The 25,136-nt window shown below is 37.8% G+C and overlaps 1 protein-coding gene across 2 annotated transcripts in view; it reads right to left on the bottom strand.

Annotated features, from left to right (window-relative positions):
• The window catches only part of LRRC9 (leucine rich repeat containing 9), a 120,925-nt gene that overhangs the window by 94,255 nt on the left and 1,534 nt on the right, over positions 1-25,136 (bottom strand). For both annotated transcript variants that reach the window (XM_024998076.2, XM_059890884.1), the window contains exons 2-7: positions 16,799-16,879; positions 16,330-16,548; positions 15,137-15,277; positions 13,797-13,860; positions 13,431-13,501; positions 8,486-8,668 (exon numbers count right to left, since the gene is read on the bottom strand). In XM_024998076.2, coding sequence (XP_024853844.1) covers positions 8,486-8,668; positions 13,431-13,501; positions 13,797-13,860; positions 15,137-15,277; positions 16,330-16,548; positions 16,799-16,846 — 726 coding nt within the window. In that variant the 5' untranslated portion in view covers positions 16,847-16,879. The remainder of the gene's footprint in view (positions 1-8,485; positions 8,669-13,430; positions 13,502-13,796; positions 13,861-15,136; positions 15,278-16,329; positions 16,549-16,798; positions 16,880-25,136) is intronic.

The following is a 25,136-nucleotide window of genomic DNA, read 5'->3' as shown; positions in this document are numbered from 1 at the left end:
TCTTAAATGATACAGTACATGAAATGGATCTCACTGATATCTTCAGGACTTTCCATCCAAATGCAGAAGAGTACACCTTCTTCTCAAGTGCACATGGAACATTCTCCAGGATAGACCACATCTTGGGTCACAAATCAAACCTCAGTAAATTAAAGAAAACTGAAATCACATCAAGCATCTTCTCTGACCACAATGCTATGAGACTAGATATCAATTACAAGAAAAAAACTATAAGAAACACAAACACATGGAGATTAAACAACACGTTTCTAAATAACCAACAGGTTACTGAAGAAATCAAAAGGGAAATCAAAGAATTTCTAGAGACAAATGACAATGAAAAGACAACAATTCAAAACCTATCAGTTCAGTTCAGTTCAGTCACTCAGTCATGTCCAACTCTTTTTTTTTTTTTTAATTTTATTTTATTTTTAAACTTTACATAATTGTATTAGTTTTGCCAAATATCAAAATGAATCCACCACAGGTATACATGTTCTGACCCAATGGACTGCATCACGCCAGGCCTCCCTGTTCATCACCAACTCCCGGAGTTTACTCAAACTCATGTCCATTGGGTCAGTGATGCCAATCAACCATCTCAGCCTCTGTCGTTCCCTTCTCCTCCTGCCTTCAATCTTTCCCAGCATCAGGGTCTTTTCTAGTAAGTCAGTTCTTTGCATCAGGTGGCCAAAGTATTGGAGTTTCAGCTTCAGTATCAGTCCTTCCAATGAATTTTTAGGACTGATTTCCTTTAGGATGGACTGGTTTGATCTCCTTGCTGCCCAAGGGACTCTCAAGAGTCTTCTCCAACACCACAGTTCAAAACCATCAATTCTTCAGCACTCAGCTGTCTTTATAGTCCAATTCTCACATCCATACATGACTACTGGAAAAACCATAGTTTGACAAGATGGACCTTTGTTGGCAAAGTAATATCTCTGCTTTTTAATATGCTGGCTAGGTTGATCACAACTTTTCTTCCAAGGAGCAAACATATTTTAATTTCATGGCTTCAGTCACCATCTGAAATGATTTTTGAGCCCCCAAAATAAAGCCTGTCACTGTTTCCACTGTTTCCCCATCTATTTGCCATGAAGTAATGGGACCAGATGCCATGATCTTAGTTTTCTGAATGTTGAGTTTTAGGCCTACATTTTTACTCTCCTCTATCACTTTCATCAAGAGGCTCTTTAGTTCTTCTTCACTTTCTGCCATAAGGATGGTGTCATCTGCATAGCTGAGGTTATTGATATTTCTCCCGGCGATCTTGATTCCAGCTTGTGCTTCATCCAGCCCAGCATTTCTCCTGATGTATTCTGCATATAAGTTAAATAAGCAGGGTGACAATATACAGCCTTGACATACTCCTTTCCCGATCTGGAACCAGTCTGTTGTTCCATGTCCAGTTCTAACTTTTGCTTCCTGACCTGCATACAGATTTCTCAAGAGGCAGGTCAAAACCTATGGGATGCAGCAAAAGCAGTTCTAAGAAGGAAGTTTATAGCAATACCTCAAGAATCAAGAAAAACATCAAATAGACAACCTAACTTTACACCCAAACAACTGGAAAAAGAAGAAGAAAAAAACCCCCTAAGATTAGTAGAAGGAAAGAAACATAAAGATCTGAGCAGAAATAAATGAAAAAGAACTGAAAGAAACAATAGTAAAGATTAATAAAACTAAAGCTGGTTCTTTGAGAAGATAAACAAAATTGACAAACCGTTAGCCAGACTCATCAAGAAAAAAAGAGAGAAGAGTCAAATCAACAAAATTAGAAATGAAAAAGGAGAGGTTACAACAGACAATGCATAAGTACAAAGGATTATAAGAGACTATTATGAACAACTATATGGCAATAAAATGGATAACCTGGAAGAAATGGACAGATTCTTAGAAAAGTTCAATCTTCCAAGAGTGAACCAGGAAGAAACAAATTATGAACAACCCAATTACAAGCACTGAAATTGAAGCCTGTGATCAAAAATCTCCCAAAACACAAAAGCCCAGTACGAGATGACTTCACAGGAGAACTCTATCAAACATTTAGAGAAGAGATAATGCCTATCCTTCTAAAGTGAGAGTTTCTCAGTTGTGTCTGACTCTTTGATACAGTCCATGGAATTCTCCAGGCCAGAATACTGGAGTGGGTAGCCTTTCCTTTCTCCAGGGGATCTTCCCAACCCAGGGATTGAACCCAGATCTCCCAGATTGCAGGTAGATTCTTTACTAGCTGAGCCACAAGGGAAGCCCAAAGTTAATACCACCTATTATCTTGTCCAACTCTTTGTGAGCCCATGGACATCCATGGAATTCTCTAGGCCAGAATACTGAAGTGGGATCGAATCCAAGTCTCCCACATTGCAGGTAGATTCTTTACCAGTTGAGCCACATGGTAAAACTCTTTCAAAATTTTTCAAAAACAAAAAAACTCTTTAAAAAAATTGCAGAGGAAGGAACACTTTCAAACTCATTCTATGAGGCCATCATCACCCCGATACCAAAACCAGACAAAGACATGAAAAAAGAAAACTACAGGCCAATATTAGTGATAAACACAAATGCAAAAATCCTCAACAAAATCTTAGCAAACAGAATTCAGCAACACATCAAAAAGCTCATACACCATGATCAAGTTGGGTTCATTCCAGGGATGCAAGGATTCTTCAATATATGCAAATCAATCAATGTGATACACCATATTAACAAACTGAAAGATAAAAACCATATGACCATCTGAATAGATGCAGAAAAAGCCTTTGACAAAATTCAGCACCCATTTATGATTAAAACTCTTCAAAAAATTTGCATAGAAGAAACCTACCTCAACATAGTAAAGGCCATATATGATAAGCCTACAGCAAACATTATTCTCAATGGTGAAAAACTGAAAGCATTCCCCCTAAGATCAGGAACAAGAAAGGGTGTCCACTTTCACCACTATTATTCAGCATAGTTCTGGAAGTCCTAGCTACAGCAATCAGAGAAAAAAAAGAAATAAAAGGAATCCAGTTCAGAAAAGAAGAAGTAAAGCTCTCACTGCTTGCAGATAACATGATACTGTACATGCTGCTGCTGCTGCTGCTAAGTTGCTTCAGTCGTGTCTGACTCTGTGCAACCCCATAGATGGCAGCCCAACAGGCTCCCCTGCCCCTGGGATTCTCCAGGCAAGAACACTGGAGCGGGGTGCCATTTCCTTCTCCAATGCATGAAAGTGAAAAGTGAAAGTGAAGTCGCTCAGTCATATCCAACTCCTTGTGACCCCATGGACTGCAGCCTACCAGGCTCCTCCATCCATGGAATTTTCCAGGCAAGAGTACCGGAGTGGGGTGCCATTGCCATAGAAAACCCTAAAGATAGTATCAGAAAATTAGTAGAGCTCATCAGTGAATTTAGCAAAGTTGCAGGATACAAAATCAATACACAGAAATCACTTGCATTTCTATATACTAACAATGAAAAATTAGAAAGAGAAATTAAGGAATCAATCCCATTCACCACTGCAACAAAAAGAATTAAATATCTAGGAATAAATTTCCCTAAGGAGAGAAAACAACTGAATACAGAAAATTTTAAGACACTGATGAAAGAAATCAAAGATGACATAAACAGATGGGAGTGATATTCCATGTTCCTGTGTAGGAAGAATCAATATTGTGAAAATGACTATACTACCAAATGCAATCTACAGATTCAATGCAATCCCTATCAAATTACCAACAGCATTTTTCACAGAACTACATAAAAAATTTTCAAAATTCAAATGGAAACACAAAAGACCCCGAATAGCCAAAGAAGTCTTGAGAAAGAAGAATGAAGCTGGAGGAATCAACCTTCTTGACTTCAGATTATACTACAAAGCTACAGTCATCAAGACAGTATGGTACTGGCACAAAAACAGAAATATAGACCAATGAAACAGATATAAAGCCCAGAAATAAACCCATGCACCTGTGGGTACCTTATTTTTGACAAAGGAGGCAAGAATATACAATGGTGCAAAGACAGCCTCTTCAATAAATGGTGCTGGGAAAACTGGACAGCTACATGTAAAAGAATGATATTAGAACACTTCCTAACACCATACACAAAGATAAACTCAAAATGGATTAATGACCTAAAGGTAAGGCCAGAAACTGTAAAACTCTTAGAGGAAAACATAGGCAGAACACTCAATGACCTAAATCAAAGCAAGATCTTCCATGACCCACCTCCTAGAATAATGGAAATAAAAACAAAAGTAAACAAGTGGGACCTGATTAATTGTAAAAGCTTTTGCACAGCAAAGGAAACTATAAGCAAGACAACGCTCAGAATGGGAGAAAATGACAGCAAATAAAACAACTGACAAAGGATAAATTTCTAAAATATACAAGCAGCTCATACAACTCAATACCAGAAAAACAAACAACCCAATCAAAAAGTGGGAAAAAAGACCTAAACAGACATTTCGCCAAAGAATACATACAGATGGCTAACAAACACATGAAAAGACAGATGCTCAACATCGCTCATTTTTAGAGAAATGCAATTCAAAACTACAGTGAGATATCTCCTCAAACCAGTCAGAATGGCCATCATCAAAAAGTCTACAAACAATAAATGCGGAAGAGGGTGTGGAGAAAAGGGGACACTCTTGCCCTGTTGGTGGGAATGTAAACTGATATAGCCACTACAGAAGACAGTATGGAGATGCCTTAAAAAATTAGGAATAAAACCACCATATGACTCAGCAATCCCACTCCTAGGCATATACCCTGAGGAAACCAAAATTGAAAAAGACACACGTATCCCATTGTTCACTGCAGCACTATTTACAATAGCTAGAACATGGAAGCAACCTAGATGTCTATTGACAGATGAATGGATAAAGTTGTGGTACATATACACAATGGAATACTACTCAGCCATAAAAAGGAACACATTTGAGTCTGTTCTGATGAGGTGGATGAACACAGAACCTATTATACAGAATGAAGTGACTCAGAAAAAGAAAGATAAATACTGTATTCTAACACATATATACGGAATCTAGAAGAATGATACTGAAGAACTTATTTACAGGGCAGCAATGGGCAAACAGACATAGAGAATAGACTTATGGACATGGGGAGAGGGGAGGAGAGGGTGAGATGAATGAAAAGAGTAACATGGAAACTTACAAATAGATAGCCAATGGGAATTTGCTATATGGTTCAGGAAACTCTTTAACAGGGGCTCTGTATCAACCTAGAGGGGTGGGATGGAGAGGGAGATAGGAGGGAGGCTCCAAAAGGAGGGGAAATATATATACCTATGGCCGATTCATGTTGAAGTTTGACAGAAAACAACAAAATTCTATAAAGCAATTATCCTTCAATTAAAAAATAAATTAAAAAAAAATTTAAAAATACAAAAAAGAAATACACAAAGTAAATGGTGCTTATGAGTTATACTAGTAAAAAGAACTAGCTGAGAAGAAAATAAACAAATCAGGTCATATTATTAATATATATTATTAATAATATTATTAGTATAATATGACCTGGTTTTAACTATTTACCTGAAATAATGAAGAGATTTCTTTTTATCAGGAAATCTGTACTCAAATAAGTTGGAAGGCTTGTATACTGTTATCTGATTTACTTAGTAGAGAGTAGATAGTCAAGATCCCAACAGAACTATTTGGCATAAAAGATGGAATGGAAGCAAATATATGAATGCTGAAAAAGCAAAATAATTCCCTTTCCCACACATGCTATGAAATTCTAAAACTGAAATCATTAAATCCTTGTGCAAAAACAAGGCATTCATAAAATTGGAGCACTTAAGAGTGGGGAAAGCTGTTTTGGGTGATGATTAGCAGATAAAAATTCCTGACCAAGAAGAGCTTGTTTCTTGGGTGCCACTAAGGAAAAAAAAAAAAATCATTAACTAAGGAAAGGGCCAATGGTGCTTTTTTTTTTTTTTGCCTACAAGTAGCAAGTAAAGTCAGGACCTACCTACCCAAGTGACATACCTACCCTACCTTCCCATCCACACCATGCCCTTGGTGATTCATCCAGTCCTCAGCTTGGTACTATCCTTCTGCTTTCAATTCTCATATTTATATCTTCAACCTAGGCGACTCTATTAAATAGACTCATATCTATCTCAGATGTTCAAAAGATTATTCAAACCTTCTGTGCTTAAAATTAGACTGTGATTCTTCCTTCTAAATGTATTCCTCCCATACTCTTCCTTATCTCATCAAATAGCAGCTCCTTTTCCTTCAGTTGCTTGGGCCAGTTGCTTGGAATTATTCTCTACTTTGTTCTTCTACACTTCAAATTCAATCTATCAGCAAATCCAGATGGGTCCCACCTTCTAACTACTACCACAATTTGATTACTTTTTACTACCTCCACTATAGTGTCCTGTATCAAACCATCAACATCTCTCATCCAAGTTTCTGGAACCTAACTGGTCTCTCTGCTTTCACCTTTCCCCTCAAATCCTCTATTCTTAATTTATTATCCAAAAAAAGATCCCTTTGCTTCTCTGGTGGCTCAGGCAGTAAAGAATCTGTCTGTAGTGTGGGAGACCAGGGTTTGATCCCTAGGTTGGGATGATCACCTGCAGAAAGGAATGGCTACCCACTCCAGTATTCTTGCCTGGAGAATTTCATGGCGGGCTACAGTCCATGAGGTCACAGAGTCGGACATGACTGAGTGATTAACACTTTAAAACATAAGGCATCTTGTTTCACCTCCTCTCAAAGTTTTCCAGTGGCCTCATATCACTGAAAGTAAAAGCCAAAGTTCTTACACCATTCTTCAGTCTCACATGGTTTGCCCCCCACCCCCCGACCCCGCCACTCCTGTATTCATCTCTTTCTCTCCTCTTTATTTCCTCAGCTCCAGCCAGACTAGCCTCCTTGTTGTTCTTAAAATATGAGAGGCATGCTCCTGCTTAAGGTCTTTGTTCTTGCTGATCCCTGAAGAGCTTGCCCCATTACTTCCTCAGTTCTCTGCTCAAATGTTGCCTAAATAAATAATTTCCAAACAATTCTTACAAAAAAGGCAATAACCCTTCCTCTGTGCCTACCAACAATCTTGTTTCCTTCACTGTGTTGTTCTCCATAGCATTTATCACCATCTGACATACTAGTTTTTTACTCATTTAGTCCTTATTATCTGTCTTCTCTCACTAGAATGTAAACTCCATTTGGAAGCAGGGGTTTTATCTATTTTGGTCATTTTATTTCTAGTGCCTTGAACTGTGTCTCAATGTCTAATAGGCATTAAATATTTGTTAGATAAATTAATCAGACAAGTAGTTTAATGAAGCGCATTCACCCTGCTCACCTTTTAGAAAGTGTGTGATTAAAAAACACAGAGACGATAATGGAAATTTCAAAAATATGGTGTCACTGTGAAGTTTTGTAATTATTTTTGACTTAACACTGTTAGAGAAAACATTCCTACCTGACCCTCTAATGACTCTGAACCTCTGCTAGTAGACAATAACTATCTAGCTCTTTGCTCAATATTACAAGACAGCTCACTTCTTAGATTGGGATGGGAGAGAGGATAATCTCAGTTTTGAAAAGAAGAGAGGAAAGAAGGGAACTTGACAATAAATCCTCAGGCTAACAAGAGAAGAGAAACAAGATAAATGGGTAAAGACATTCTTCATCTGTGTTGAGATAATGGATGAACCACAAGGAAAGGATGGAAGGGCTTTATGTGGGGGCATCCACATGCTTGGCACATTCTAGATACTCATAAACTGTTTATTGAATGGTTAACTAAATGAACAAATGGGACTCAATGGACTGGAAGGAGAAGTAGAAATATAATGTGGAAAGAATATTAATAAACATGGTAAATTCCTATGAACTCTATTCTCAAATTACAAAACTTTAGTACCATGTCAAAGTAGCCCCTTTACTGAGAGATTCACCATCAGTGACAGCCCAGGAAAAGCTCTCTTCAAGATTTTGGTCATCTTCAAGATTTTGGACATCTTCAAGATTTTGGCAGTGCGAGTGGATCCACTTATACTTACACTTATACTTACAGAAAACCCCAAACCATCTTTAATTAGATTAAAATCTACCTAATCCTAGCATACTACAATCAACCATGGGTATTTTCTAATTTTGATATATAATATTCCAAATAAGAAAAAGTTACTTGTTTCATTTCTACTTTGTTTAGGTTTTATTAATTTTCATATATTCTTAGCACTGATGATAATTTTTCAGATTTTCTTCTTTAAGCTTTATATAAATTATAAATATTTTTCTATTATTTTACCTTCCAGTATTGTCATCAAAATTGAGGTTCTAGTACTAATATTATTATTATTTATATGCATTTATGTGAAATATCCAGCTCACTGGGCAAAAGTAGAATTGGTGACAACACTGACAAAATACTACTACCTACCACATGTTGACATAGCCAGAAAGAGGCAGTTAATTAAACTTAAGTCACAGATACCTGATTAGGGACACACTTACATCTGCCAGTTCCTTGATCTGCTTTGGTGACACATCAAACGTATCGAGTCTTTGAAGGCACGGCAAATGATATAACACATGTGTGGAATAATTACACAGCAGACAAACTGGATTGGTTTTATACTGAGGATCATTCAGACATAAATCCTTTAAGTGACGTAGCCTGGTTAAGTTAGTAAGGTCCTAGAACAGTAATAAATTAATTAATTTCAACTGTCCATTTCTAAAAAAGGCATTTGAATTCTTAAGATCACCCATAATTTAATTAATGCATTTTAATTATGTACCTTAATATGTGGAAGGGATTTAGATGAACAAATGTTATTCTCTAGTGAAAAAGATGTTAAATACTTGAAAAATGGATCAATACTTAAACAGCAGACTCTGTTTCCATGCATTTTAAATGTAAAAGGCCAAAGAGTATTTACTGAATCATGTATTCCACATGAAATCTTGGAGCCCATTTATTCCTTCAGACCCCATTCCCTCTTTGCACACAGCCCCTTTGCCAACAAGTGCCCAGCAGTAACAAGGGTGCAGGTCTCCTACAAGCTTCATCAAACTCCCCACACCAACCACCACTCACTCTTTTCCTTAGCCTCCAGGTCTGCTATTATCACCAAAGACTTATGGCACCTCTGTTCTATCATAATTACCACTGATATCCTGAGTTTTAGGTTTTCTTTTGGTTTGAGGTTTTTTGTTTCTATAAATTCCATTTCTGCCTATTAAAGCCAACTGACATCTAGCTTTCTCCTAAGGCCCTCATTTTCCTCACAGACTCTGGAAGGGTAAGGGTTGTTAATGTAATTACATCTTTTACCTTGAAATTAAAATCATATGGAATACATACATGATTTAGTAAATACTCTTTGGCCTTTTACATTTAAAATGCATGGAAACAGAGTCTGCTGTTTAAGTATTGATCCATTTTTCAAGTATTTAGCATCTTTTTCACTAGAGAATAACATTTATTCATCTAAATCACTTCAACATATTACTTTCCACCAATCTCTAAGACATCCTCACATCTTTCTCAATAATAATATTACTAGGGGGGCCTGGGGTAGGAGGGTACGATGGTAGAGTGGACTTGATGGAATGCAATGCTAGTTAGGAGACTCAGAATCAGAATTAAAGGAAATCCAAGGCAAGAATCAGGAGGTTCTAAATTAGAAGATAAAGTACAAATGGAATCAGGAAGCAAGTAATGAAGTCAGGCTGCCAGAATCACCAGTAAGGAGGAGGTGGACATGTGTGTCCCGGCTATCTATGGACAAGTGAGAACTTGGCTCCCTGGCTGGACCTGAGGCTATGGCTGGGCCCACAGCCCAGGAGTGGCACTAAGCAGTGTTTCTCTAGAAAGGAGACTGCTGGATAGACTTGTGCAGAGAATTATTTGGTCAAATTCTGCAGGACAAGGAAGGTAAACCACTGATAGTTCTGAAGTATGAAGATACTGTTTTCTGGGTGGCTGGTTTGCATCTGACCATGAGTCTAAGCTATGATGGGTGTGAACTTTGAAGTCTTACACAGGAATCCTCCACCCACACTCTAAAGTTAGATGACACTGGAGTCTATGAAAGCACAACATCTCACTGAAAATTAGTGGGATGGTACCTGGTACAGATGGAAAGGGCACACAAATTTTTTCATCACCACCAAGATAGTATCTCTTTAGGGTGACTGGAAAGGTTAGACATAAAAATTCAGAATAGTAGTATTTCAGGAGCATTCCTAGAATGAGAATAGTAAAAGTTGCTGTGAGTTATGCTCAATGTTTTTTTGAGAAGTAGCTGCCATTATCGCAGAGAGCCTTTTTAATTTTATGCCATACAGTGAATCTTCACAATAGTCCTATTTAATCCCATTCTTTTGGTGAGGAGAGTGAAATAGGTTAACATTATAACAGTAAGACTAATAATAAAATAGCCTATCTATTGAGTGATGTTCAGTCTTTATTCTAAGAACCTTATTTTATTATGTCACTTCAGCGTCACGTTACCATTGTACTGCGCTGCCCCTGGTTTGTGGCAGGGCTAGAAATGACAGGTCTTCCTGGCTGTGCAGCCTCTGCTCTTCGCCACAAGGCTGTCATGGCAGGCCAGGGTGAGATAAGCTACCATATGGCTCCTTGGCAGGGTGATACCTCATCCTCCCAGCATTCTGCACTTATCTTCTTCAGCCTCAACTCATACTCTCTCCCTCGTTCTGCTCCAGACAGAGGATTTCTAGTTTTTTGAATTTTCCACCGTCTTTCCACCACCTAGGTCCTGCACACCTTTGCCTGGAATGTTCTTTCCTTAGGTAACTCCTGTTCATGTCTCATTTGTTAGCTTAAATATTACCTACTGAGCAAAACACTGAGCATAACTCACAGCAACTTTTACTATTCTCATCCTAGGAATGTTCCTGAAATACTATTCTGAATTTTTATATCTAACCTTTCCAGTCACCCTAAAAAGATACTATCTTGGTGGTGATAAAAAAATTTGTGTGCCCTTTTCCATCTGTACCAGGTACCATCCCACTAATTTTCAGTGAGATGTTGTGCTTTCATAGACTCCAGTGTCATCTAACTTTAGGTAATATTTAAGGTAACAAATGAGTGTAGGTAATACTTAAGTGTAGGTAATATTTAAGTGTATACATATACACATTTTGAATATATGTTTCATAGCTCCCTCTGATCTCTGTTGCTGCTGTTACTACAAATAAACCCCTTGATTTCCTACCTCCACTTCTTTCTGCATGCGGTTCTTCTCATCTTTGGAATGCCTACTTCCAACTATGTTGTAGAAGATTCTCCCTACATTGCCTGTTGAAGTTCTGTCAGCCCTTCAATGTTCACATCAAATATTTCCTCTTTAACTTTACCAATAAAATTAAACTTTATTTAAATTTCTTTTAAGGTGCTTATAACATTCTGCCTCATGGTAAAGAATCTGCCTGCAATGCAGGAGACCTGGATTCAATCCCTGGGTTGGGAGGATGCCCTGGAGAAAAGCATGGCAACCCACTCCAGTATTCTTGCCTGGAGAATTCCTGGACAGAACCTTGTGGGCTATAGTCCATGCGGTGGTAAAGAGTCAGACACAGCTGAGTGACTTTCACTTCAAACATTCTGCCTCATTCTATAGCTTTTTGGTGTTCTATAATCTGTTTTGAGGAAAAGAATGCCTACTTTAATATCAATCAATTCAGAATTATTTAAATGGTAAATCTGCCCACCTTTCTTTAGTATTACCCTAGAGGAAGTGTTTGAATATGTACTTCATTCTGACACTGTCAAAATTATGAATGCTATATATTTTTACCCACACTATATGCCATAAACATTGTCTTATTTGTTTTTTTCTCTCTCATTTATGTACCTCACAAATGTTTACTGAGGTTTATTACAAGTCAAATACTGCTTTAAGTATTGTGCATAGAGCAGTGAATAAAACAGGTGAGTTCCCGTACTCATGGAGCTTGTATTCTAGTAAGCTTTCTGGATAAGTTCCAACAGGAAAAATAGAAAAGGAGAAAAATGATGGGAATGCTTCCAGTTGCAAGAGGGTAGTAGGGGATTGTTGCTATTTTATTTCAATTAGGCAAGAAAGGCATAGCTAAGAACATAACATTTGAATAAAGTCTGAAAAGAAATGAGATGAGCTATGAGGATATATGTGAGCACGCTGTGCACTTAGTCGCTCAATCGTGTCCAACTCTTGCAACCCGATAGACGGTAGCCTGCCAGGCTCCTCTGTCCATGGGATTCTTCAGGCAAGAATATCAGAGTGGGTTGCCATTTCCTCCTCCAGGGGATCTTCCCAACCCAGGGATCGAACCCAGGTCTCTTGCATTGCAGTCAGACTCTACCAACTGAGCTACGAGGGAAGCCCATGAAGATATATGGGGGAAGAATATTCCAGCAAGTGCAAAGGCTCTAAGGTGACTGTCTTAGATATATTTAAGGAATAGTGAAGAGACCAGAGAGGCTAGAATGATGTAAACAAAGGGGACAGTGATAGAAGCTGTAGTCAGAGAGACAGTGGGGAAACGATTATATAGAATCTGATGGGCCATTGTAAGAATTGGCTTTTACTCTGAAAGAGATGAGAAACCAAGGACGGGTTTTTGAGCAGAAGTGATTTGATCTGACGTATATTTAAAGGGGCAGGATGCTATGTAAAGAACAGACTGAGTATAGTGAAGGGTAAACACAGGGAGAACTGTTAGGAGGGTTTTTTTTCAGTAATGCAAGAAAGAGAAGATGGTGTCTTGAATCAGGCTAACAGTGATACAGGCGGTTAAAAAATGGTCAGACTCGACATATCCTGAAGGTAGAGCCAACAGAATTTGCTGATGCACTGGATATGGGGCATGGAATAACTAAGGATTTTGGCTTAAGTTATCAGAAGAATAGAGATGCCTTTTAGAGAAATGGAGAAGGCTGCAGGAGATGAAGGTCTGGCAAAGGGAAACTCAGTTTGAGTTAGGATAGGAGATGTCTATCATATTTTTAGGCAAAATAGAGATACCAATTTAGGAGTAATTAGTGGATAAACGTATTTCAAGTTGTAAGATGATTAGAGTGATTAGAGAATGAATGCAGATAGAAATGAGAAAAGATCTTGGACTAACTTGGGACAATCCATTTTTTAGGTGCTAGAAGAGAATGAAAAGCCAGAAAACTGAAGAGGTATAGCCAGAAAGATGGGAGAAAAACTAAGAGAAAGTGGTATCCTAAAAACCAACTGAATAGTTATTTTTTTTGGTTTTAATAGTGTCAGATCATTAGGGCCAATTTATCAGATGATGTGAAAATTTGTGGAAGTATTCGGTAGCCCAAAACAATTAAATTATTCTTTAAGAGGGGAATATTTAGTCTATTTTCTTCAATAAGATGGCTCATGATTCAGATTGATAAATAAAAATAAATTATTCCACTTAAACATACCTTGAAAGAACATATTTGGTTACCAGAAAGGTTTAATCTTTCTAGTTGTTCATTGGGATCAAGACATCGACCTTTAATTTAAAAAAACAAGATGAGAAAAAAATTAAATTTCTTATTTTACCTCCTATTCATATCTTGCCATGTTTCTGAGTTGTATATGACCATCTTTTCCTAACAGTAACATTGCACAACTAGTAACCACTGATCAATGGGTAGTATTTCCATATCCTTTAACTATAGATTTAGAAATACTTTGTAAAGACATCATACAAAAAGTCTAAAAGAAAGAAACCTAAGACTGTACTTTTTATACAAACAAAAAATTATTGTAACATTATCTCATATTTCAAATGAAACTGTACATACCAATGCTGCTTATTAGATTTCCAGCAAGGTTGAGATCACTTAAATTCTTCAAAGTTTGCAAGCCCTAAAAAATTTAGGCAACATATAATTTAGAAGAAATCATTAAAATCTATGTTTATAAGTCATCTGAGCAAGCTGGTTAGCTCTCCTGGTGTTTCAAGCACCAGGTGCTGTTTACTTTACAAGCTTAGAACTCAGTGCAGCCTACCTTGTTTTCTGGAATCTGGAGAGAATTACTGAAGGAGAAGGGAACAGGGAGCAGAGTAGGGAAGAAAAGAAGAAGAGGAGGAAAAAGAATACATACAGAACAAGTTATATATAAAACTTCTCCAAACCTCCTTTTTATTTTTAACCCTCAAAGAAGAAATAACATCTTACCTCCCAGACATGGTAGAAGAAATAAAGAAAATTATGTATATGAGGTTCTCTCTATGTTATAATATGCTATATATGCATTAGTTCTCAACAATAATTAAACTAGTCATGAATATTTCTTGGACACTGGTTAAGCTCTACAGGAGTCAGTCAGTTCAGTCACTCCGTCGTGTCTAACTCTTTGCGACCCCATGAATCGCAGCACGTCAGGCCTCCCTGTCCATCACCAACTCCCGGAGTCTACTCAAATTCATGTCCATTGAGTTGGTGATGCCATCCAGCCATCTCATCCTCTGTCGTCCCCTTCTCCTCCAGCCCCCAATCCCTCCCATCATCAGGGTCTTTTCCAATGAGTCAACTCTTCGCATGAGGTGGCCAAAGTATTGGAGTTTCAGCTTTAGCATCAGTCCTTCCAATGAACACCCAGGACTGATCTCCTTTAGGATGGACTGGTTGGACCTCCTTGCAGTCCAAGGGACTCTCAAGAGTCTTCTCCAACGCCACAGTTCACAAGCATCAATTCTTCAGCACTCAGCTTTCTTCACAGTCCAACTCTCACATCCATATATGATTACTAGAAAAACCATAGCCTTGACTAGAGGGACCTTTGTTGGCAAAGTAATGTCTCAGCTTTTGAATATGCTATCTAGGTTGGTCATAACTTTCCTTCCAAGGAGTAAGCGTCTTTTAATTTCATGGCTGCAGTCACCAACTGCAGTGATTTTGGAGCCCCAAAAAATAAAGTCAGCCACCGTTTCCACTGTTTCCCATCTATTTCCCATGAAGTGATGGAACCAGATACCACGATCTTAGTTTTCTGAATGTTTAGCTTTAAGCCAACTTTTTCACTCTCCTCTTTCACTTTCATCAAGAGGCTTTTTAGTTTCTCGTCACTTTCTGCCATAAGGGTGGTGTTGTCTGCATATATGACTGACTTTAAATATAAATCACTGAAATTATCTTACCTCAATATATTTAATTGCATTGTGGTTCAGCCAAAGAACCTCCAATCTGGATAATTTCTCTAAATTTTCTATTTTAGAAATTTTATTATAATATAAGTATAGCTTTTCTAAACTTCTGCATTCTTGAAGACCTCCAATTTTCTGTAAAAAAAAAAAGAGGAGACTGAACATTTATATTTTATTAATCCTTTCAATAAGGTACATTTTAAGTACATTTTCCTTTAAAAATCACATTTTCAAAATAGACTGCAAAATCAATACCCAGAAAAATGAACTGAAATTAAAAAATCATATAATTGCTCTACTTAAATACAACTATTTTCAATTTTCATATTCTCTGCTGCTGCTGCTAAGTCGCTTCAGTCGTGTCTGACTCTGTGCGACCCCACAGACGGCAGCCCACCAGGTTCCCCCGTCCCTGGGATTCTCCAGGCAAGAACACTGGAGTGGGTTGCCATTTCCTTCTCCAATACATGAAAGTGAAAAATGAAAGGGAAGTCGCTCAGTTGTGTCCGAAGTTTTAATCAATTTGATACCTATTTTATATGGTTATAATCATAATAACTAGACAATTTTGAGGGATTTTTTTAAAGTCATCTAAAAAAATGTTTTTATAATCTTTCAAATTATAGTATTTACAAAATATTTCATGTTTATAATAATTTTCTTAGAAATAATCTTATATGATTATTTGTTTCAAAATTTTAACTATTATAAATAATATTACAACAAATAAATTTATGTATAGAGTTTTCTGCTTTTAATTACTTCTCTAGGATAAAATCTTAGAGTAGGGATTTCTGAGTCAAAAAGTATATACTTATCTCTGGCTCTTGATTTATTTTGCAATATGGCTTTTCAATACAGATGTTATAATTTTCACACAAGCAATAGTGTTAAAATAAACCAGTTTTATTACAAAGCAATACTGGGTATTAGTTGATCTGATTTGATTATTAAAAAGTAGAATGTGTCTATTTTTTCAATTATTTCTATTTTATCCTTTGTATACATCTATTTTTATATTTTGCCCATTTAAATGTTTCTTTTGTTTTACTGGGTAAAGGGTTTAATTCATCATGTATGAATTTATCTGTTTTGATCCATACCTCAAGCATATACTTCAATGAATTATTTAACGAAGCCAAATAATTTAGTACAAATACTTCATGTAAGGTTATGTTTAGGCTTACCTCTATGCAGCATTCAGCAATCCAAAGTTCTTTAAGCTGTAAACAAGTTTCTAGTCCTGAAATTTCTTTTATATCTTGAGCAACAATTGTGAGACTTGTTAAATTAGGAAATAATGACAATCCAACTATACGAGGATACCCTGAGAAAAACATTTCCAGTTTTGAAGTATCTGATCCTTCTTGTCCAATCATCTCATAAGACAAACCATTGCATAAACACTGTTTTCAAAAAAGAAATTGGGTTATTACCTTTTTAAGATAATAAATTATTTTTGATATTAGAAATTATAAACTGTTTTACTGATGACATTTTGACTCACAAGAAGAAAAGCTGTACCGCATACATGGTTTTTCTCTACTTCCAAAGATCATAGAAGAAATCTTTAGATAAACTCCAGAGAGAAGTGTAAAAATGTTTCAATTAGTATTCTTACAAATGTAGTTGAAAAGAAATCTGGTTTTGACTCACCAGTTCTTTAATTATGTCGTGTTGGTTTATGTTTTCACATTCAATCATCTTCCATTAAAAATAAAGGTTATAACAATATATCTATTAAGAAAAAGGAAAAGTTGAAGTAAGTACCAGAATCATGCCATATTATTAAAGGGACCTTAACATTACTTAGGTGGACTTACTCATCTGTGACTTAACATTTTCCAACAGTACATTACCAAGAATGTCTGGACCCTAAGACAGTCCATTCCATCTCTGAAATTTTCTCTTGGAAAGTTATTTTTTTATTCTGAATTTAATTGTCTCTCCATAACTCCTCCCCATTCACTGCCATTTTACCTCCTGCTGAAACAAGCATAATTTTTCTTCCACATTATGAGCCTTTAATACTTGAAGAACATAATCAGCTCTCATCTATACCTTTATCTTGCCCCAAGTTCATGACTTTTAGTTCTCTTACTAAAAAGATTCTTGTTTTTCTTCCTTGAATCAGTTCCAGTTCATTCTTTCTATTATGTTGTAATGTCCCAAACTGAATACAGTTTTCTAAGTATAGTTAGCAAAGAAAAGAATCCTCAGGGCTTAGTAACATACCAGAGGCATGGCAATAAATGTTTATCAAAATGAACTAGTCAACTTCTTAATGGTATGAAATACTAAATAACTACATAGCTTCAATAAAATGTAGGCTACTGTTTCATTAATTTTTAATATATTCATTATATTGTTCCAGATATATACTATTTAGAAAAATATAGGAATCTGGTCTTAATATGTTGTTGTTCAGTCACTCAGATTTGTTTGACTCTTTGTGATCCCATGGACTGCAGGACACCAGGCTTCCCTGTCCTTCACTATCATCCGGAGTTTGCTCAAACTCATGTCCATTGAGTCGGTGATACCATCCAACCTCTCATCCTCTGTTGCTCCCTTCTCCTCATGCCCTCAGTATTTCCCAGCATCAGGGTCTTTTCCAATGAGTCGGCTCTTTGCATCAGGTGGCCAAAGTTATTGGAGTTTCAGCTTCAGCATCAGTCCTTCCAATGAATATTCACAACTGATTTCCTTTAGGTTTGACTGGTTTGATCTCCTTGCTGTCCAAGGGACTCTCAAGAGTCTTCTCCAGCACCACAGTTCGAAAGCATCAATTCTTCAGTGTTCAGCTTTCTTAATGGTCCAACTCTCACATCCATACATGACTACTGGAAAAACCACAGCTTTGACTAGATGGATGGATCTTTGTCGGCAAAGTGCTGTCTCTGCCTTTTAATACACTGTCTAGGTTGTCATAGCTTTTCTTCCAAGGAGCAAGCATCTTTTAATTTCATGGCTGCAGTAATTGTCCACAGTGATTTTGGAGCCCAAGAAAATAAAACCTGTCACTGTTTCCATTGTTTCCCCATTTGTTTGCCATGAAGTGATAGAACCATATGCCATGATCTTAGTTTTCTGATTGTTGAGTTTTAAGCCAGCTATTTCACTCTCCTCTTTCACCTTCATCAAGAAGCTCTTTAGTTCGTCTTCACTTTCTGCCAATAGGGTGGTGTCATCTGCATATCTGAGGTTATTGATATTTCTCCCAGCAATCTTGATTCCAGCTTGAGTTTAATCCAACCTGGCATTTCTCATGATGTACTCTGCATATAAGTTAAATAAGCAGAGTGACAATATACAGCCTTGACACACTCCTTTCCCAATTTTGAATCAATTCATTGTTCCATGTCTGGTTCTCACTGTTGCCTCTTGACTTGCATACAGGTTTCTCAGAAGGCAGGTAAGGTAGTCTAGTATTCCCATCTCTTGAAGAATTTTCCAGTTTGTTGTGATCCACACAATCAAAGACTTCAATGTAGCCAATGAAGCAGAAATAGGTTTTTTTGGAATTCCTTGCTTTCTGTATGATCTAACGGATGTTGGCAATTTGATTTCTGGTTCCCCTGCCCTTTTTAAATCCAGCTTGTTCATCTGGAAGTTCTCAGTTCATGTATTGCTAAATCCTAACTTGAAGGATTTTGAGCATTACCTTGCTACCATGTGGAAAACTGGTAGGATGTGAAGTCAGAGAAGTACTGTGGGGTGGATTTCTTCTTGAATAAGATGTAAAGCTATATGAGGATTTTGAATGAAAGAATAACACAAGCTGTCTTGGGTTTTGAAAAGGATTGCCCTAGCTACTGTGTTGAAAATAGACTGCAGGGGTTGATGGGAGAAGCAAGGAGATCAGTCAAGGAGCAGTTGTAATAAGGTGAGAAAGGGTGGCGGCTGGAACTGGGTGGTGGTAGTGAAGACGGTGAGCAGTAGTTAGATGCTAGATCTATGATGAAAGTAATATTGACCATTCCTTCCCTGCTTTCAATTGGCAGCTGTCTCTTTACACTATTCTTGGATAATCCCCAAATATTACAGCATAGGAGTGGGCAGACAAGGGAGCGTGCAGCAAAGAACTACCTGAAGGAGTTTAGATACTCCATCAGAGGCCCATATAGAGATGCAGACTGCAGTCTTTCCTCCTAGGTTTACTTGGATGGCATCCCAAGTAAAGGAGGGCCCCTACATTCTGGTTTAATGTCTGTGAGCACCAAAGGAAAAGCCTGTCTGCCCACCACCACACAAGGGACAAAGCCTGCCTTTAGCACCCCCAGAGTCACCAAACAGTGATCCAAGTTTTCTAGCCTATAGTCTATGCCCAAGATATCTATTAGAGAAGACATTAACTGCTCCCTTCATTATTCACTAAATTATTATACGTAGCTGAGTCTAATTTTGGACTTTCTAATCTGTGCTTTCCGTTAGCTCTATTTATTCCTACAGTATTATCCTGTGTTAATAATTATGATTTATATTGTAAATTTCTACCTCATTTCTTTTTTTTTGAAATTTCCTGGTTACTCTTTCATATTTATTTTTCCAAGTAATATTTATTATTATTTTGCATTTAGTTTTAAAAATTCACTTGGGACTCTGACTGAGATTAGATTGTAAATAATTTAGGGAGAACTTCCACCTTTCCAGTATTGAATCTTCCTTTAGAACAAGATATAACTAACTCTCCATTTATTCAAGAAGACTATTTTTTCTTTCTTTTTTCAAACTTTTTATTTTATGTTGAAGTATAGTTGATTACAAATGTTATGATAGTTTCAGTTGTAAAGCAAAGCGATTCAGTTATACATATACATGAATCTATTCTTTCTCAAAGACTACTTTTTCTTCAGAGAGAAATATTCATATTTGCGATATCAACCTTTCTCTCACTTCACCTTAACTTCTCTTCACCAGTGCCCTCACTTAAGAAAAACCTTGTTGTAATTCAGTAGTTAATTAGTGAAACAAATTTAACTTAAAACCCTCAAATTATATAATTTTTATAGCCACATCTGAATTACGTGATTATGCATAATTAATAATACATAATTATGGACCTTCCTGGCATTTACAAACCTCCTATGTTTTCTCCAAACTCAAGTAGTCCCAAGGCTTCCAACCTCTGATTCCATCTAGAGGTGAGTGTCCTGATGCCCAGCTTGTACTTGCTCTCCTGCACCTGGGAAACCTCTTTTTAGGACCTGTCCATCTAAGAAACTGCAGGTCTGCTCGAGTTTCTCCAGGGAGCCAGGAGCCACCATCTATAGCTTTCATCCTTCAAATCTCAAACCTTGGATTGATCCAGTCACCTCTGATCTCTGCTCTGGAGTGCTCCTCAAAGATTTCACTTGACTGGTTGGTCATGTGAGTTGAAATCACTATGAATGCAATGAGTTGAATCCAACAACAGATATCTTATATTTTCCTCTTCAACTTCCTCTCCTAAGGAGTAGGACTAGAGATACAGACCTGAGATTCACAATATCTGGACTATTTTAAACTTTCACCACTCACCTCAAGTTCTCTCTCTCACTCAGTAGATGATCTTGTTCCTATTTTCACAGAGAACAGTGATGCCATGATGCCATGAGATAAACACTTCTTAAATGCCCATACCTCTTAAAATATATAGCTGACCCTTGAGTAACACAGGTTTGAACCACACAGGCCCACTTATATGCAGATATTTTCCCACAGTAAATACTACAGTACTACACGGTTCATCATGCGAAATGCTGGACTGGATGAAGCACAAGCTGGAATCAAGATTGCAGGAGAAATATCAATGACCTCAGATATGCAAATGACACCACCCATATGACAGAAAGCTAAAAGGAACTAAGAGCCTCTTGATGAAAGTGAAATAGGAAGGTGAAAAAGTAAGCTTAAAACTCAACATTCAGAAAACTAGGATCATGGCATCTGGTCCCATCACTTCATGGCAAACAGATGGGGAAACAATGGAAACAGTGACGGACTTTATATTCTTGGGCTCCAACAATCACTGCAGATGGTGACTGCAGCCATGAAATTAAAAGATGCTTGCTTCCTGGAAGAAAAGCTATGACAAATCTAAACTTAAAAAGCAGAGGCATTACTTTACTGACAAAGGTCCATCTAGTCAAACGTATGGCTTTTCCAGTAGTCATGTATGCTTATGAGAGTTGGACCATTACAAAAGCTAAGTGCTGAAGAATTGATGCTTTTGAACTGTGGTGTTGGAGAAGACACTTGAGAGTCCCTTGGACTGCAAGGAGATCGAACCAGTCCATCCTAAAGGAAATCAGTTCTGAATATTCATTAGAAGGACTGATGCTGAAGCTGAAGCTCCAATACTTTGGCCACCTGATGTGAAGAACTGATCCACTGGAAAAGACCCTGATGCTGGGAAAGACTGAAGGCAAGAGGAAAAGGGAACGACAGAGGATGAGATGGTTGGATGGCATCACCGACTCGATGGCCATGAATTTAAGCAAGCTCCAAGAGTTAGTGATGGACAGGGAAGCCTGGTGTGCTGCAGTCTGTGGGGTCACAAAGAGTCGGACACGACTGAGCAACTGAAAAGACTGACTGACGTGGTCCATGCCTTCCTGAATTTGAGGATAAGGAGAAACAAAGGATAAGCTGGCTGACTATGAGTTATATGTGGATTGTTCAAGAGTCAACTGTGTTTATTTCTTTTTCTGACCCATCTAAGAAAAAATATTCTTTCTCCTGTCCCAAATGAATCCCTTTTCCTGTGTACTCATCCCATTCTCTTCAGACTCGTCAGAATATTGATCTGCCAAATTTTTCTTCTTTTCATTTATCCCCATCTTTCCTTCTCTAGGGTCTCTTTTCTCTTCATACACAAATATTAGGTCATTACTAAAAAAAAAAAAAATTCTCCTATCCTGTATTCAATATTAGCTGATTTTAGATCCCTTTACAAAAAACTTTTAGATATAAGTCATTAGCACCATATTTGGAGAAGGAAATGGCAACCCACTCCAGTGTTCTTTCCTGGAGAATCCCATGGATGGAGAAGCCTGGTAGGCTGCAGTCCATGGGGTCGCACAGAGTCAGACACGACTGAGGCGACTTAGCAGCAGCAGCAGCAGCACCATATTAGAGCATTAGCAAACATAGGGAGTAATTAGCAACACTTCAGTACCTCTATTCAGTTCTCAATTTACTGCTGTCTCAGTGGGGATACTTCAGGCAACTGCATCTTCTTTTTCCAGGTCAACACTGGTTTAATGCCAAAGACACTGGACAAGTTTTAGCTTTTAACTTAATTTGACTCTGAGATGAAATCTGATGATGCTGATGACTCTAAGTTTTCTTCTTTGGTTTGACTTTTTCTCCTTGACTTTTCTCTACTTGTTATTTAATGCCTAATTTTCTGATTAATAGTCTCCTTCTTGGTGAAAAATTACTAATTTTTATCTTGCTTTCTTTCTGTGCAATAACCCAACTACCCACATGGAAAGCTCCATCAGAATGTGTCTCAAACTCAGTATGTTCAAAACTGAATCATTATATTTTCCAGCCAACCTGCTTCTCCGAATGCATATTTTCTCTCGGTAAATAATATCATTGTTCTAATTATTCAAGTAAGAAGCCTGGAACTGATGCTTAATCACTCTTTCATTCTTCCCCCCACTTTTGCTCACTTATTAAATCATTTCGCATATATGTACCCTTGAAATACACCTGCTAAATGTCTGTCAAGTTTCTTTGTTCCTCCCCTCTATCCAATTGCTTCTGCCTTGGTTCAGGTTTTCATTACTTCAACTTAACTGAAGTTTTCCCTATAGTCTCACTTCCTGCCAATCGATCCACCACACTTCCATGACGCGAATTACTCCATCATGTCTGACTCTTTGTGACTCCATGGACTGTAGCCTGCCAGGCTCCCCTGTCCATGGGATTCTCCAGGCAAGAATACTGGAGTGGGTTGCCATTATCCTTCTCCAGGTGATCTTCCCAACCCAGAAATCGAACCCACATCTCCTGTGTCTCCTGAATTGCATGCAGATTCTTTACCACTGAGACACCTGGGAAACCAGCAACCTCCCAAAATGGAAATTTGCTCATACTACTCCCCTTGCTCTACACATGGACATCACCAGATGGTCAACACTGAAATCAGACTGATTATATTCTTTGCAGCCAAAGATGGAGAAGCTCTATACAGTCAGCAAAAACAAGACCGGGAGAGCTGACTGTGGCTCGGATCATGAACTCTTTATTGCCAAATACAGACTGAAATTGAAGACAGTGGAGAAAACCACTAGATCATTCAGGTATGACCTAAATCAAATCCCTTATGACTATACAGTGGAAGTGAGAAATAGATTTAAGGGACTAGATCTGATAGAGTGCCTGATGAACTATGGATGGAGGTTCATGACATTGTACAGGAAACAGGAATCAAGACCATTCCCAAGAAAAAGAAATGCAAAAAAGCATAATTGCTGTCTGGGGAGGCCTTACAAATAGCTGTGAAAAGAAGAGAAGTGAAAAGCAAAGGAGAAAAGGAAAGATATACCCATTTGAATGCAGAATTCCAAAGAATAGCAAGAAGAGATAAGAAAGCTTTCCTCAGCGATCAATGCAAAGAAATAGAGGAAAACAATAGAATGGGAAGATCTCTTCAAGAAAATTAGAAATACAAAAGGAACATTTCATGCAAAGATGGGCTCAATAAAGGACAGAAATGGTAGGGACCTAACAGAAGCAGAAGATATTAAGAAGAGGTGGAAGAATACACAGAACTGTAAAAAAAAAGATCTTCACGACCAAGATAATCACGATGGTGTGATCACTGACCTAGAGCCAGACATCCTGGAATGTGAAGTCAAGTGGGCCTTAGGAAGCATCACTACGAACAAAGCTAGTGGAGGTGATGGCATTCCAGTTGAGCTATTTCAAATCCTGAAAGACGATGCTGTGAAAGTGCTGCACTCAATATGCCAGCAAATCTGGAAAACACATCAATGGCCATAGGACTGGAAAAGGTCAGTTTTCATTCCAATCCCAAAGAAAGGCAATGCCAAAGAATGCTCAAACTACCACACAATTGCACTCATCTCACATTCTAGTAAAGTAATGCTCAAAATTCTCCAAGCCAGGCTTCAGCAATACATGAACCGTGAACTTCCAGATGTTCAAGCTGGTTTTAGAAGAGGCAGAGGAACCAGAGATCAAATTGCCAACATCCACTGAATCATCAAAAAAGCAAGAGAGTTCCAGAAAAACATCTATTTCTGCTTTATTGACTATGCCAAAGCCTTTGACTGTGTGGATCACAATAAACTGTGGAAAATTTTGAAAGAGATGGGAATACCAGACCACCTGACCTGCCTCTTGAGAAACCTGTATGCAGGTCAGAAAGCAACAGTAAGAACTGGACATGGAACAACAGACTGGTTCCAAATAGGAAAAGGAGTATGTCAAGGCTGCATATTGTCACCCTGCTTATTTAACTTACATGCAGAGCAATGCTGGGCTGGAGGAAGCACAAGCTGGAATCAAGATTGCCGGGAGAAATATCAATAACCTCAGATATGTAGATGACACCACCCTATGGCAGAAAGTGAAGAACTAAAGAGGCTCTTGATGAAAGTGAAAGAGGAGAGTGAAAAAGCTGGCTTAAAGCTCAACATTCGGAAAACTAAGATCATGGCATCTGGTCCCACCACTTCATGGCAAATAGATGGGGAAACAGTGGAAACAGTGGCTGACTTTATTTTTCTGGGCTCCAAAATCACTGCAGATGGTGATTGCAGCCATGAAATTAAAAGACACTTACTCCTTGGAAGGAAAGTTATGACCAACCTAGACAGCATATTCAAAAGCAGAGACATTACTTTGTCAACAAAGGTCTGTCTAGTCAAGGCTATGGTTTTTCCAGTGGTCATGTATGGATGTGAGAGTTGGACTATAAAGAAAGCTGAGTGCAGAAGAATTGATGCTTTTGAACTATGATGTTGGAGAAGACTCT

Source organism: Bos taurus, chromosome 10 (assembly GCF_002263795.3).
Source record: "Bos taurus isolate L1 Dominette 01449 registration number 42190680 breed Hereford chromosome 10, ARS-UCD2.0, whole genome shotgun sequence".
Classification (NCBI taxonomy): domain Eukaryota; kingdom Metazoa; phylum Chordata; class Mammalia; order Artiodactyla; family Bovidae; genus Bos; species Bos taurus.
Note: the sequence above shows the minus strand (reverse complement) of the source record. Positions and strands in the feature narration are given on the sequence as shown.